A 17553-nucleotide genomic window follows, 5' to 3' on the forward strand; every position below is an offset into this window, starting at 1 on the left:
ATAATGCTGACAAGTTCCTTTCGCACAATTGTGTCTCCAATACAGAGACACCATGTTCTGAATAACTGCATGAATAATAATATAATGCGCATGAGGCCACCCAGACATGTTTTTTGTTTCTGCTGAACACCTTATTTCAGAGAATGATTGCACATTTTGGACCTTACATTTTTCTAAATAATCATGTGGATTTATGTATGATTTATGGCATCATTAACAGTAAGAAATATTTAAGTTTCTTTACTGGAGGAGGCAGCAGTCAGTATCCTTTATACTCGTAAATGCCTTTAATTCAATTGCAAATAAAACATGTCGATTTTTACACCCAAACAGAAAATAAAGGAAATTTTGTCTGATACTTAGACAACATAATACCATTAAATTGACAATTAATAGGTATAATCTGCTTAAAGCTAGCAGATTTCAACAGATAAAGACACAATGTGTTTCATTCACATACAGAGCAGATGCCAGGGTATTTTAAGCATATATTTTTTGCAATACACTGACATATAGCACAAAGCGAATATTGAGTAAATAAGTAGACACAATTATATGCAAATTTATTGAAAGAGGATATGAATGCTGACAATTCTGAAAATGCATAAACAACCACACATGTGTGATCTACCAGCCATACATCGATGAAGCAATTGGCCAAATATTATCAAATGACAGAAGAATTTACACTAAAGTACTATAAAGTTTGATTAGAAGAACAGCATTTGACTTTATAATAATTTGAAAAGATACAGAAGGCATATATTGATTTCATGACCACTTAGTGCCGCCATACATGATTATGATATTAAACATGCCCTGCCCTCTCATGGCTTGCCCATCTTAAACAATCCCTCCTAATTCCAGTCCCCTGTAAAAGGAGCCTCAATTAATTATACAGTCTTGGTTGGCCTGAGTAAAGTTGAAAACATGAATTATTCATGTGTAATTTCTTGAAACACTGTGTGTGTGTGTGTGTGTGTGTGTGTGTGTGTGTGTGTGTGTGTGTGTGTGTGTGTGTGAGGGAGAGAATGGATACAGTTTGAAGGCCCAACTCAGTGTAGCAAGACCAACTCCGTCATCTTTTGAGGCTTCATTCAATCTCATTCTGTAATCTCACTTTGTTCTCCTTTCACAGCTTTCATCCTCTTCCTTGACATTTCTCAGCTTTGCCCTTTTCAGTTTCTTCATTTTTCAAACTTTTCCTTGTCATCGTTTCTGTTACCTCTCTGTTCATCTTTTAGCATGAGTAACCTGCTAAAAATATCTGTTATCTGTCTTTTTTGTTTTATCACATACATTGTGATTAAAAGAAAATTAGGCCATTCTAAGGCTAGCCAGGATACAGTTACAGTACAGAAAATGCTTACACTTTGATATGACCTTTGCTATGATTAATAGAATTGTTTACCCAAAAATGAAAATTCTGGCATTATTTATTTACTCTAATGTAATTTCAAACATGTATGCTGTTATTTTCTCTTTGGAATACAAAAAATCACATATTTGTCCATATTATGTCAGTTTATAGTGAACAAAAGGAAAAAAAAAAAGGAAAAAAAAAAAAAAAGCATAAAATTAGTCCATACTACTATTTTAAAGTCTTCTACAGCAATACCTTTGTGTGATGAAATGACTGAAATTGAAGCCATTATTCACTATGCATTCAGGTTTGAAATGGCCAATGACTGGATTTTCATTTTTAAATTATAACACATTTGGCCTACTAAATTCAATAAATCAAATGTCACTTTAAAGTGTGAAAAACTCTGCGTTTAAATACAAAAGCACATCAATTTAACTTATACTGATTAAAAAAAAAAAAAAAAAAAAAAAAAGAAACCAACATTTGTTGAATAGCTATGAAATATAGGGTATTATTAAATTCAATAGCAAAAACAGAAAATACAAAACTTATTTTAAGGTCAGAAATACTAATGAAGATGGATAGAGTAGTCTAGTACTTGAGCAAAAAATATACCCCAAAGCGAAAATAGCCACTTCAAGTAGTTTTGATGACAAAGGATGGAAACACCTCACATTGATTATGTATCTATGTGGGTGAATATGAGTCAAAAGCAAACATCCTCCCAATGGTGAATGATGAACAGGAGTATCAAAGCCTCTGGCTGTATGAGGTGCTGTTGTCTGAAATCTCCCTTCACTCACTTCATCTACCAGAAACAAGAGCCTTAAAGCGTCATTGTTATCCACAGTGACTTGCATTAGCATTGTTTCCTCTTGCCGTGCTTTCCCCTTGGATGTTGTTTGTCATTTATTTATTTGTTTAGTTGTTTGTTTCTTTGTTTATTTTTTGAAATATTGTGTTTTGGCATTTCATTTGCATATTCTTCCTGAATGTGTGCCACTTTGCCTACAGCAATGTGTTGTGCAAATGTATCAAATTTTAATATTCTTGACGCTAAGGGGTCTGTGCATTATGAGAGTAAAGATACGGCAACGGATTTCCAGATGAATACATTTCCACATTTCTACATTTTAAAAACAGACCCCAGTGCCCTCTACATATTTCAGATATATATTGCACGCTTGAAAAATGTCTTTGTGAAATATAAATGTCACCATATAATGTTTCATTGTAAAAAGATACATAAGATATATATAATACATATAAAGAAAAAAATAAGATACAAAAAATGAACACCCTTAAAACTAAATACAATTACTTGCTTAAAACAAATATTACATTTCATGTTTTTTTTTTTTTTTTTATATTTATGCTTAAAACAAGAAAACAGTGATAAGACATAGGATAAAACATGATATGATATAGATTATATAAAATAGATTAAGTATTCTCTAAAAATAATAGCAATAATAATAATTTAATAAATCATATTTTATCTTGTTTTAAGTATGTTTTGATATTTCTACTAGAAAACAAAACCACTATGAAAATGATTTACACAACTTTGTAGCTTCCCCCCTAAAATTCACATCTCATATGGCCGTATCTCCAAGCTGTCGACTAAAAAAACTTCATTTTCGTCACTGTCATCAAATTCATCATCTAATTCATCTTCTTCTCCTCGTCCATGCGTCTTCAGTCTGGTGTTTGCTCTGTCTTCCTCCACCTTCCTCCTCTCCGTCACCTCTTGAAGCACCTGCATGTCCATGTCATCACACCCTTTGTTTGCTGCAATCATCTCCTGTATCTTTTCCAGAAGCTCTCTGACCTGGTGGTTCTCACCCTTGGCCTTATTATTAAAAACATGATACCTGTTTCCACATCTGTCAACAAGCCACTGCAGAGCTTTCCCTTCACATTCAATATGCTGCTCAATGGCTCGGTCTCCGAGCAGGTCCCCAAAAGTGAACAGAACTATACTGCGATCCCAAACCATGGAGCCCAAAAGCCTCAAATGGTCTTCCATTGCCTTCAGCTCCTTCTCTTTAAAGGAACAGTCGACGCGAAGGACCAAAATGAAAGCTACTGGACCAGAAGTGGATAGAGATAGACTGTGTGTGATTTCATCTTTATTCAGTTCAGGAGTTTGTTCTATGGGCAGATTCTTCCACCAGCCAGGGGTGTCTATGATGTTGACCTGCTGTCCTCCAACCTCTCCATGCCTCTGAACACACTGGGCTGTTCTTCTTGATCCAAACACCTGTTGGCCGAGGATAGTGTTCCCTGTTGAACTCTTCCCAGCTTCTCCATAACCCAGAAGCACAAGACAAAATTCTGATAAATTCTTTCCGATATCTAGAAAAAGACATGAAAAACAACTTATAACTATTTGATCTTAAAAAAAAGCCACACTTTTAGGAACAATTGTTGGTTGGTTGGTTGGTTGGTTGGTTGGTTGGTTGGTTGGTTGGTTGGTTAATATTTTAACACCATGCCAACATTCTTGGCTATTTTCATGGTGAATAACAAGTTAAAAATAATATTTTAAAAAAACCTTCCTAAATGTACGGAAGAGGATTAGGGCCAAGCAATAATAACAAAATAAAACCATCTCGAGATTAAAGTTGTTAAATTTAGAGAAAAAACTCGTTAAATTTAGAGAAAAAAAGTCAAGATAAAATGTTGAGAATAAACTCATTAAATTACGAGAAAAAAACTCATTAAATTTCCAGAAAAAAAGTCGAGATAAAATGTTGAGAATAAACTCGTTAAATTACGAGAAAAACTTGTTAAATTATGAGAATTTAACGACATTTTTCTCATAATTTAACGCATTTGTTCTCGTAATTTAAAGACTTTTTTCTCGTAATTTAATGACTTTATTCTCAACATTTTATCTCGACTTTTTTCTCTAAATTTAACGACATTTTTCTCATAATTTAACGAATTTGTTCTCGTAATTTAAAGACTTTTTTCTCATAATTTAATGACTTTATTCTCAACATTTTATCTCGACTTTTTTCTCGAAATTTAACGACATTTTTCTCATAATTTAACGAATTTGTTCTCGTAATTTAATGACTTTTTTCTCATAATTTAATTACTTTATTCTCAACATTTTATCTCGACTTTTTTCTCGAAATTTAACAACTTTTTTCTCATAATTTAACGAATTTGTTCTCGTAATTTAACAACTTTTTTCTCATAATTTAATTACTTTATTCTCAACATTTTATCTAGACTTTTTTCTCAAAATTTAACACGTTTTTACTCATAATTTAACGAGTTTATTCTCAACATTTTATTTCGACTTTTTTCTCGAAATTTAACGACATTTTTCTCATAATTTAATGAATTTCTTCTCGTAATTTAATGACTTTTTTCTCGTAATTTAATGACTTTATTCTCAACATTTTATCTCGACTTTTTTCTCGAAATTTAACATTTTTCTCATAATTTAACGAATTTGTTCTCGTAATTTAATGACTTTTTTCTCATAATTTAATTACTTTATTCTCAAAATTTTATCTCGACTTTTTTCTCGAAATTTAACAACTTTTTTTCTCGTAATTTAATGAGTTTATTCTTAACATTTTATCTCGACTTTTTTCTCGAAATTTAAAATTTTTCTCATAATTTAACGAATTTGTTCTCGTAATTTAACGACTTTTTTCTCATAATTTAATTACTTTATTCTCAACATTTTATCTCGACTTTTTTCTCGAAATTTAACAACATTTTTCTCATAATTTAATGAATTTCTTCTCGTAATTTAATGACTTTTTTCTCGTAATTTAATGACTTTATTCTCAACATTTTATCTCGAATTTTTTCTCGAAATTTAAAATTTTTCTCATAATTTAACGAATTTGTTCTCGTAATTTAATGACTTTTTTCTCATAATTTAATTACTTTATTCTCAACATTTTATCTCGACTTTTTTCTTGAAATTTAACAACTTTTTTTCTCGTAATTTAATGAGTTTATTCTCAACATTTTAACTCGACTTTTTTCTCGAAATTTAACGACATTTTTCTCATAATTTAACGAATTTGTTCTCGTAATTTAACGACTTTTTTCTCATAATTTAATTACTTTATTCTCAACATTTTATCTCGACTTTTTTCTCAAAATTTAACACGTTTTTTTCTCGTAATTTAACGAGTTTATTCTCAACATTTTATCTCGACTTTTTTCTCGAAATTTAACAACTTTTTTCTCGTAATTTAATGAGTTTATTCTCAACATTTTATCTCGACTTTTTTCTCGAAATTTAACAACTTTTTTCTCGTAATTTAATGAGTTTATTCTCAACATTTTATCTCGACTTTTTTCTCGAAATGTAACATTTTTCTCATAATTTAACAAATTTGTTCTCGTAATTTAATGACTTTTTTCTCATAATTTAATTACTTTATTCTCAACATTTTATCTCGACTTTTTTCTCGAAATTTAACAACTTTTTTTCTCGTAATTTAATGAGTTTATTCTCAACATTTTATCTCGACTTTTTTCTCGAAATTTAACGACATTTTTCTCATAATTTAACGAATTTGTTCTCATAATTTAACGAATTTGTTCTCATAATTTAACGACTTTTTTCTCATAATTTAATTACTTTATTCTCAACATTTTATCTCGACTTTTTTCTCAAAATTTAACACGTTTTTTTCTCGTAATTTAACGAATTTATTCTCAACATTTTATCTCGACCTTTTTCTCGAAATTTAACAAGTTTTTACTCATAATTTAACGAGTTTATTCTCAACATTTTATTTCGACTTTTTTCTCGAAATTTAACGACATTTTTCTCATAATTTAATGAATTTCTTCTCGTAATTTAATGACTTTTTTCTCATAATTTAATTACTTTATTCTCAACATTTTATCTCAACTTTTTTCTCGAAATTTAACAACTTTTTTCTCGTAATTTAATGAGTTTATTCTCAACATTTTATCTAGACTTTTTTCTCGAAATTTAACGAAATTTTTCTCATAATTTAACGAATTTGTTCTCGTAATTTAACGACTTTTTTCTCATAATTTAATTACTTTATTCTCAACATTTTATCTCGACTTTTTTCTCGAAATTTAACGAGTTTTTTTCTCGTAATTTAACGAGTTTATTCTCAACATTTTATCTCAACCTTTTTCTCGAAATTTAACGAGTTTTTACTCATAATTTAACGAGTTTATTCTCAACATTTTATTTCGACTTTTTTCTCGAAATTTAACGAGTTTTTTCTCGAAATTTCTCGAAACTTTAATCTCGAGATGGTAGATGGCCCTAATCCTCTTCCGTATAAATGGATTCAGGGACGGCTTAAAAATGGTTTCGAAAGTGTTTGCTGAATAATATAATTTCTTAAGACAATTTAAACCACATTTAGGAAGAACATTATATTGCAGGGTTCCTCAAATCTGGCCCTGCAGAGTTGAATTGATCAAACTCACCTAGTATCTCTGAAGATTTTTGCTGACAAAGGGAAGTGGCATTTAGCAGTTTCTGCCAATGAACTGGTATTTCTGGACGGGATGACGCTGGGATTTAGCGTTTTATGAAGTGAAAATACTTTTCTGCATTTACACCTATCTGCAATTATCTAGTAACTCTAAAGACCTTGACTAGCTTGTTTGATTAGGGTTGGAACTAAACTCTGCAGTGGCTCTCTAGGACAGGATTTGAGGAACCCTATTATCACGCTGTGGTACTACGAAGTGCACAATGAACGGAATAGTAAACAAAAACTTTATTATATCCCGAAGGCAAACACAGGAGAACACTGGAGAACACAACCACGAAAACATTGACGATACAGGACAAGGAACAAGAGAGAACTCAGGGCTTATATATACAGGATAATCAATGTAGAAATTGAACAGATGTGGGGAACTAATTAACCATAGAAACAAGCTAGTAGCGGGAAAATGAGAACTAATAAACAGGAACTAGAATTAAACAAAAACAGATCATACACATTATATTGTGTATGAACAGGTCTGACAAACAATCCTTCTGTAATAAGATTTGCTAAAATGGGATTTGCAGTCAGAGACATTGAGCTGTGGTGCTCATGTGATTGATATGAGTTTGAACTTGGCCTGCAACATTTACCAATTCAATTCCTCCTCTTGCTCCCTACAAGTTCCTGTCACTACATGTCTCTCCAAAACAAGATTAAAAAACAATAAAGTAAAAAATAAGTTATTAGATGAGCTGAAGCAAGGACTTTCAAGAATTTTATTTTGATAACAAATATTTGCTTGAGGAATATGATTGTGATGTTAAGTGTTTTCTAAAATGAGTTTTTCCCTAACAAGATTTGACTCTGTGCTAACATAAACAAAACTTTATACATGACTTAAAGCTCATTATCAGATATCACATTCTCAAAACAAGCACTCAGACTGAACTCAAAAGCTCTGCATAATAAATAATGCATCTCGAATGACACAGCGTTTCTGTGATGCACACTGAACTCTGAGCAGACACAGTGACGCCAAAAACTTTCTCATCAAAACTAAACATTATTTTTCAAAGATAAACCGAGACCATAAAAAGCCACAAAAGAATAAACTCAGTTTGCAATTTGAACCCTGTAACCCTCCTCCTCCACCACAATATTGTATGTACTGAAATACTTTCAACCTGAGTAGCTCTTATCTTCCTCCGAATCATCCCTTTGTCTTTTTTTTTTTACTGATGTGCTCTTGTTCCTTTTTCATATTTAATTTGCTGTCAGTTATGCACAATAAGGCATGTGCTAGACACACCAAAAGGGGTGTGTAGAGTATCACAAATGCAGTGGAAACATCAACAATTAGGCCTACTTGTGTTTACGCAGTAAAAATATTCATAGTTGTTTAATTTTTTCACTTTCATTTTACTTTTCTCCCTTAGCTGATGAATAAACTTTGACTTAGATTTTATTTTATTTTTTAAAATCTATTTGTAAACAATATAAGGTAACAGCAATTTTAGTAGTTTTCTTATGTTTATGTATTTATTTATTTTACAATTTTTTACTAATTATTATATATATATATATATATATATATATATATATATATATATATATATATATTGTTCTGTATTTTGTGTGGTTCCTTTGAATAATATAACAAAATTTAAAATCTCATTCAAAAATATTTTTTTAAATTTTTTTTTTTTTTTGTGTGATTTCTGAGAAAAAGTAATGACTTCTCTTTTCTGTTGCTGTGACTTAGTCTTCATGGGCTGTTTGTTGATGCATGGGCTATTTTATCTCATTGAATATCCTGTTTTACTCAGAAATGTCACATTACGGAAGTAAAATGGTAACAACATGCATTCGAATGTGTAAAACCAGTCTCTTACCCTTCATTGCACTCTTCATCTTCCTGGTCTGTCTCTGTTTCTTTGCTCGTGCCTTTGCTTTCTTTTCTGCTGTTTTCCATTTCTGCTTCACTTCCTTTAGAGTTTTAGGGTCAATTTCATAATAATGGCCCCTATTTTGTGCCACCATCTTCTCTACCTTCTCCAGCAGGTTTGTGACCTGACTGCCATCATTCCAGTTCTCATTGTTGAGGACATGATATCTGTTCCCACATTTCTCAATTAGCCATTGTAGAGCCTCCCCTTCGCTCTCAATGAACTCCTCTACAGTCACATCCCCCAGGCAATCTCCATGGGTGAACAGCACTACGGTATGAGCCCACACACTCTCTCCAAGAAGCTCCATGTGCTCCTCCACTGATTCCTTCTCTTCTGCTGTGAATGACACGTCTACACGTAGGGTCAGCAGAAGCACGTGTGGACCTGGTGAACATAGAGACATGCTGGATAAAAGTTCCATTTTATCCAGTTCAGGAGTGTCAATAACTGGGAGAGACTTCCACCAGCCTGGAGTGTCCACTATAATCACATTTGTCCCGTTCACATCGCCTTGTCTTCTCGCACACGTGGTGGTTCTCTTCGAGATGAATGTCGCCATACTCAAAATGGTGTTTCCGGCTGAACTCTTCCCAGCTCTTCGGAAACCTAACACAATCATCCTCATCTTAGAAATCTGGACTTGCTTGTAACCTGGTTAAAAAAAACAAAAAAACATGATCAATTGACAACAAATTTCAACATTTTCTGTCTAAACTGAGAATAAAGGGACAGTTCACCCAGAAATTACTATTCTGTCATCATTTACTCACCCTAATGTCATTCCAAACACAAAAGGAAGACAAAAGGAGAATTTTCTCATTGATGTCATTAGATAAGCTGCATCAAAAGATTTCAGTGATGTTTTTTTTTTTCAATAGAAGTGAGAACAAAAGGTATTGTGCATCAAACTTTTAATAATTTGAATTATTTGACACACAAATAACTTTTTCAAGATGATGTGTTTTTATCATTTTGTCAAGTCTCTGTCACTTTCATTAAATGGGAAAAAAGCAACCAGGATACTCTTCAAAATTTATCCTTTTGTGTTCATACACATTTGGTACAACATGAGGATGTAAATAATGACAGAATTGTCATTTTTAGAGAACTATCCCTTTAAAATTGGTCTGTATTCATTAAACATTTTTAAGAATAAACTTCTTTTTAACTGCTATTCTCTTATTTTCTAAATTAAGAAAAAAAGTTAAGAATATTTTGTCATTTCAAAAACATTTCTTAAGAATGTTCTAAAGACAAAACTTTAAGTTTGAGAACTTCAAGAATTGCACTTTTGAATTTCTTAGAATGCATCTTTTTTGGGAATCTGGCCCTTGGTTCTTACCTTGCCGTACAAGCGGAGTCCCCCATTGTTCTTGTAACATCTTCCTCCTCTGGTTTGCTCTCATGTATCTCTTTGTCATCATTCCTTCCACCTCATGCAACCATTTTCTGTCCATTTCAAAATGACAGCCACCGTTTCCCACGACCATCGCGTCTATTTTCTCCAGTAGTCCTGTAAGCTGCGTACCGGTAGCTCTCTCGGTGTTAAGAACATGATATCTGTGTCCACATTTCTCCACTATCCAGAGCAGAAGAGACTCCCCTTCACTTCCAATGTGCTTTCCTAGAGCTTGTTCCTGTAGCTGGTCTCTATATGTGAACACAACTATAGTGTGATTCCAGACTCTCTCGCTCAGAAGCTCCAGGTGTTCCTGCGCCGACCTCCTGTGTTTTTCTTTGAATAAAGCGTCGACACGGATGACCAGCAGAACCGCATGGGGCCCAGGAGGACAATGAGCTACGCTAAGCACAATCTCTTGTTTTTGAAATGTAGGGGTTTCTTTTACAAGGTAGTTCTTCCACCAGCCCGGCGTATCAACTACAGTGACCTGCCTTCCGGCAAAATCTCCATGCGTCTTCACACACTGGGCCGTTCTCCTTAGATGAGGCTCTGCACGACCTGTTATTAGGTTTGCCAAAGAGGTTTTCCCTGCTGCTCTGTTTCCCAATAGCACAATCCTCAAATCAAAGAGAAACTGGGCTCCTGCCAGTAAGAGACAATGCCTTCTTATCAAAACATGATTTCTTGTTCCCTGCTGTATATGGATCTAGAGCTTGGCTGTACTTAGATTTAAACCTTTCTTAAATCCTATTAGAAAAGCACCAAGAATTTAAATGTGTGAATCAGGGTACTTACCAAATTCACTTGCTTCACATGTAGCCATTGCTGCACTTTCTTATTCATAACCCTCCCTAAAATATTTAGAAATAATGTCACTTTTGGCTTGAATTAGTTACCGCACCATTTAAATGATACAAGAAATTTAATAAAATTACTTCTGTCTTCAACATTGTATTAATGTGTTTTTGTGGCACCAAGATCAAGCTAATGGATGATGCTTTTAAAATGACAAGATTACCACCCCATACATTTACAGCGCTTTTCAACAAGCTTTTAGAAGCCATTAGCTATCTGTGAAAGAATGAATAAGTGAGGTGAAAGAGGGAAAAAGGTTTTACCTTTGTTCTCATCACAGCAGAAGAGCTGACAGTGAAATGAAGAATATTATTCTTGTGTGCACAACAAATATGAACAAAACTAGTTAGACTGGCTGAACAAGTGACTCAAGATTTTTATAGATTTTTATCAGAAGGGGCTGTGTTTCCATTACATTGACCAATTTAAACAGATCTATCAAATTCATCTAAACAAATTCATCTATTGTGATTATTTTGTGATCATAATGGCCATAGCTGTATGTATGAGTGAACTACTTTAATTATTTAATTAAATATAGAAGTAGTGTAGAATCTTAAACCTTAAATCACTGTTTTGATTCAAATAGGCAAATACTTAAGAGACTATGACTGGATCATTATTGCTGTGATTATTTATTATGTGCTTAGCAAAACAAACAGACCTTTTGATGTGCACGTTGAAGGAGGAAACTTTGCCGAGGCGTTTGTGTGTGCTTAAGAGAGTGTGCAGTTATAGTTTCTCTTCATTATTTTGTTTCTTGCATGTTATATGTATAGGAACAGTTCTTTGGAAATAAACAGTGTGATGTTATTTCCATCAAGAGGTGCATCAATTTTTGGCCAAGATCTTGTACTGACAATGCAAGAGTCAAGCATTCTGTGAAGTCTATTCCAGCACATCCCACAGACTTTGATTCTTCATGCTCACTCTCAATCATTCTTTCACAGTTTAAGCCTGATATATTTTGCTTTGTAATCCTGGAATATGGCCATTATGTGTCTTCCTGCATGGTTGTTTAAGAAATGAAATGCTACACACTCTATCAATAAGGCTTAAAAGAACTGCTCCCAAACAAGCTAGTGCTAGAAATATAATAATCACAGCAATAATGATCCAGACATAGACTCTTATCCAAACAGGGACTTTTTTTTTTTTTTGGCCAGGCAAATTTATATAGGCTATGTATTATGCTAATTTAATCCATCTAAGCCTATTGTACATATCCATCCCGGCTATTGTAATGAATTTGATGGCCACACATATACAGTATGTACAGTATGAACAGTGGGGTGCAAAAGTCTGAGTGAATTATTTTGATTATTTCATTAATGACAATTAAAATATAGTAGAATCTTAAATGTATCTTCTTCAAGTTTATTTTTGTTTTAAATGTTTCAAAATTTGACAAAATTTTGTATTGGTGTAAGTTACACCGTGTAACTACAACAGGATTGTGATTTTTTTTGTAAATTATTTAAAGTTAAAGCTGCAGACTGTAATTTTGCCTTTGTCGCCATCTCTGTTTGAAGCCCGCAATTGCAGTTGTTTGCAGAATTATTATCATTACATGCGTTGTGCCTCGGCACGGCTCCTCAGCACGGATGAATCTAATGTTTGCTGTCAATCACCACATCGGTGTGGAGACTGTAGTTCAGAATCACATATTGTAGTCTTGGAAGTATGACCAAAATAAGAATTTTCACCGGAAAATGTCATCTGAACAAGTAAGTAACATGTCTGCCACTTTTGTTCTGACCAACTGAGGGGAAAAAAAGCATTACAGTAAATTGCGCTGCCAATGGTGATTAAATCTAAAGATCGCTTAGCTCAAATCACGTCAAACCTTGCAAATTATTATTATTGCTATACTTTGTTCTCAAATTGTTAATGTTATCAACAGCATTGCGTGACTATGTGTATTTAGTGTGTATTAGCGTTACCTGTAGATTTCAATTTCTGTACAGCCTAATCACGAACGTTAATTTGTCATACCATACAATCCGCCATCCAAATTATAAGTTTAATTGCAGCTGCTGTGAGAAAAGGCTATAAATGATCTGCCTCACATGCGATATAGCTACTAGCTGTTACTTGTTCTTTATGTAAACAGACGTGACGCAAAGACAAATGGCGACATGCTCGAATTTCCCGCGAAAACCCACCAGTATCACCCGAAATATAAAACATTATTACAAGCTTACCGTTGTGTATCGGGCTATGGTAAGGAGATAGTTTTGAACACTGGCTGGTTATGTACATGATCAAAAATTGATTTTGGATCATTTTTAACCAAAAAAAGTTACAGACAGCAGCTATGATGTAAATATTTTAAAGAAACATGAATATATGAATACAATGAGTATATTTTCATTTTTGAGCATATTATGCTTTCTTTTTTTTAGCCTCATAACATTAAATTTCTCAGAAAAAACTCATACACACACACAATGGCCACTTTATTAAGTACACCTTGCTAGTACCGGGTTGAAACCACTTTTGCCTTCAGAACTGCTTAATTGTTACTAAGGGGCCCAAAGTGTGCCAAGAAAATACCTCACACACAATTACACCACCACCACTAGCCTGAAGCATTGACATAAGGCAGGATGGATCCATGCGTTCATGTTGTTTATGCCAAATTCAGACCCTACCATCTAAATGTTGCAGCAGAAATCAAGACTCATCAGACCAGGCAATGTTTTTCCAATCTTCTATTGTCCAATTTTGGTGAGCCTGTGCAAATTGTAGCCTCAGTTTCCTGTTCTTAGCTGACAGGTGTGGTCTTCTGCTGCTGTAGCCCATCTGCTTCTAGGTTCGACATGCTGTACGTTAAGAGATGCTATTTTGCAGACCACAGTTGTAATGAGTGGTTATTTGAGTGACTGTTGCCTTTCTATCATCTCAAACCAGTCTGGCTATTCTCCTCTGATCTCTGGAATCACCAAGGCATTTTCACCCACAGAACTGCCGCTCGCTGGATATCTTCTCTTTTTCAGACCATTCTCTGTAAACCCTAGAGATGGTTGTGTGTGAAAATCCCAGCAGATCAGCAGTTTCTGAAATACTCAGAACAGCCAATCTGTCACCAACCATGCCAATTTCAAAGTCACGTAAATCACCTTTCTTCCTCATTCTGATGCTCAGTTTGAACTTCAGCAAATGGTCTTGACCCTGTCACATGCCTATATGCATTGAGTTGTAGCCATGTGATTGGTTGATTAGGTATTTGTGTATACAATTCTGGGCAAAAATAAATAAAAATGGACCAAAACAAAACTTGCAAAATATTTAGTGGTTTTTTTAACAATTTTAATCACAAATCACTGGTTAGGAAATTAGCAAGAATTGAAAAATATTGTAGATAAAGTAACTTAGCATGGCCTTTCCCCACTTGCAGGCAGTTTTTATACGTAGAAGAGTCAATGTTGCTTTACTCAGTGTCAATGACTTAAAACAGTTCATGAATAGTTGAAAAATGTCTCCTAGTTTGTTTGAGTTTAATGTGAGACCAAATATTCACTAGAGGGTTCAAATCTGGACTAAAAAATAACATCTGATCATTCCTCTTTAGATAACAACTTTTCATTTGTGTGAAGCAAGCCATTCTGCAATATTTCCCTGTACTCATCAAAGCATTAAATGACTTTTCACAGTGAAGTAGCTCACCAATACCAGCAGCTAAAAAGGCTCCTCACACAATGATACCTCTTCCTCCATGCTTCATGTTGTAGAAATGCATTTATTATATTTCTCACCAGACAACTCGTTTGTTTCATTGTGATTCATCACCCCACACACAACTTCCCATATTCAGCCAAAAGCTTTTGATGTTTTTCTGAGACAGCAATGTGCATTTGCTTGACCAGGACTTTATACAGTACATGTAAAATAAAATGTTGTTTACACCATGAAACTGTGCAAAATGAAATGTGCATGAAATGTCTGCACTCTTACATGCACCAGTGCTCAAACAAGTGTCTTCAAATAAAAAAGCAGTTTTACACTCTTCCTTGACGTAGATCACAAAAGATGAATAGATATGTTAGACAGAAAAGAGAATAGGAGAAATGAGCAGAGGTTGTGCGAAAGATGACTCATGGACAGCGTCAGAGAGTGCTTGTCTTGTTTTGATGTACAATACCGACGCCTGAGATCGGTCAGGGACAGATACGGCCGTATCAGATTTCACAGAACTAGAGGGGGAATGCAGAAATTGCTTATAACCTTGAAAAGACAGACCTTGGGAGAGAAAGAGAGAGAATTATAGTGCAAAGGAACTGTACAGTGAATCCTTTGACAGCACTCTGGATAAAAAAGGCTTTAAAATGTTGCAAAATGAGAAAGCTTTGTGCCGATTCACAACACTATTCTTTTGCAGACTTCGCCCGTGGTTTTTCCATTTTGGACAAATTTTTATGTAAATATGAGATTTATCACATTTTCTATCAAATTATAGATGATTCATATGGTCTCAGAGGTCCCCTTCAGTCTATAAATCTAATTAGCACTTCCGCACCCTCAGCCACACAGGACTGATGTTTAGTTTGAAACAGAAGATCTGAGGCTTTGTTTTTCAGTCAGTACAAGCCATTAAAGTTGCATTTAGCTCATACATCATTATCACTGTTATCTGCATCTCTCTGTGGAGGATTACTGCTAGTAAAACATGAAAAGTGAAGGTTAAGAACACAATAACAGAGATTAGAATCGTTCTTTATCTCTGAGGAACTTGCCGGCTTAAACAGAGCTAACTCGCTGTTTATATGCCCGTGTATCAGGTAATTGGAAAGTTCTGCTCGGCTGGAACCAGCGCCGCCAGCAGTGATGTTGGTCACACATATTTCTGTCTCGTTCTGTAAGGAAATAAAGCCTTTGTGGGTGCGCAGCCTTAGCCCCGATAAGGAGAATGTTAGGAGGGCTCATGATGGTACTTGGATTATACTTCCACAATCCCTCTATCTAGACTTATCTGCCTGCAAACCTCTCCAAAGCCTGGCATCTTTTCTATTCAAGTTCTTAGGATTGCAATATGCCAGAGGCTAATCTGTGTCCGGATCTCTTTGCTGCGAGATTATTTCCCCACACGGACGAATGTGAATTATTTAAAGAGATGAGGCAGATTATTTGGGAGGGAGACTGGTTGACATGCACTTTAAATTCAGCTGTAGTTAATCTGAATCCACTTACTTAGTCGCTTTAGTTTGAAGAGGTTTTGGCATGCCGTGAGCCCCCAAACCACTTATTTAACTTCTTAGAGTGATTTTCCTGCCACCGTTGCCATCGGCTTGATGAACTGAACTGAAGGAGAGTTGATACAAAAGCCTGTTCTCTTGAGAACAAAAGCAGTTTTTTGGAAAATTAAAAACTTGAGGTAATGAATAAACAACAGCAACATAATCATTTGATTGTGGATACTGAAGAGTGATAATCTGTTCGCAACAAAACAAAGAATCTCTCTAAACCGTTTCTGCTTAACAAGAGCACCTTCATTTGACTAATTAGATTTTCGCTCCCTCCCTTCAATCTCATTCTCATGCCGTTCAGGAGCAAAGACGAAGCTATTGCTGTTTTTGATAAAGAGCTTCTGTAATTAAAACTAATGGTTACATCCGCTGCTTCAACTTAAAATAGAAGACTTCACTAAGAATAAAATATTTAAGGTCCATACAGTAACGTCTTATCTACACAGGCTCCATTCCTCTTAGCAAAAACATTAATTACCTATACAGTGTATAATTGAGTTCTATAGAGAAGCTTTATGAAGTACTTTTGTACTTTAATGCAGTTCTGCTTTTAATAAATGAGCTGCATGTTCATTTAGTTCCAGAAAAAAACTGTAATTAGCATATTAGGCTGTGCAGTCAGTAAACCCCATACAGTACGCCATAACAGAGTTTCTGACACAAACCCAAAAATATCTCCTATTCCAGCCGAGCTCTCATTAGTCATTGGAGTTGTTATTAATGTGCTTCAGCCTTTCTACTCAATCCTCCATATAACCCGCGGCTGTGCAGTGATGGTGACGAGTAACAGGGAAAACTACGCATGGCACTTTCCATGAATATGATACAAAATAGGATCTGAGTTTTTTTCTCTTTTTCTCAACAAATGGCGCTTAAAGAGATAGTTCACTTTGAAAAATCTGTCATCATGTACTCGCCCATTTGTTCCAAAATTGTATGAATGATTTCTGTGAAATGCAAAAAAATATTTTGAGAAATTACAGTTGTTTTTTGTTTGTTTGTTTTGTCCATGGGCAACACGATGGTTTGGTTACAAACATTTTTTTTTTTTTTTAAATCCTGTTTTGTTTCCACAGGCGAAAAAAATTATAGAGGTTTGGGACAACATGAGGTTGAGTAAAGCATGCCAATTTTCATTTTTGGGTAAAATTTATCTTTAATCCTCTGGGGTCGACCAATACGCCGGTGCGTTCTCTCACATTTTTTTCTTTTCTTATGTTGATCATCAATCTAAATTTTTGAGCTGATCCATTTTATTTTGTATTCA

General features: G+C 34.3%; 1 protein-coding gene across 1 annotated transcript; it reads right to left on the reverse strand.

Annotated features, from left to right (window-relative positions):
- Positions 1–312: 312 nt before the first annotated feature.
- On the reverse strand, positions 313–12174 carry LOC125244141 (GTPase IMAP family member 8). The gene is made up of 5 exons (XM_048154153.1): positions 11304–12174; positions 10981–11036; positions 10126–10827; positions 8727–9434; positions 313–3724 (listed from the first exon to the last, which is right to left on the reverse strand). Exons 2-5 carry the CDS (start codon positions 11006–11008, stop codon positions 2955–2957), a joined length of 2208 nt encoding a protein of 735 aa, XP_048010110.1. The 5' UTR covers positions 11009–11036; positions 11304–12174; the 3' UTR covers positions 313–2954.
- Between the last annotated feature and the right edge of the window lie 5379 nt (positions 12175–17553).

This window comes from Megalobrama amblycephala, linkage group LG13, assembly GCF_018812025.1.
Source record: "Megalobrama amblycephala isolate DHTTF-2021 linkage group LG13, ASM1881202v1, whole genome shotgun sequence".
Lineage (NCBI taxonomy): Eukaryota > Metazoa > Chordata > Actinopteri > Cypriniformes > Xenocyprididae > Megalobrama > Megalobrama amblycephala.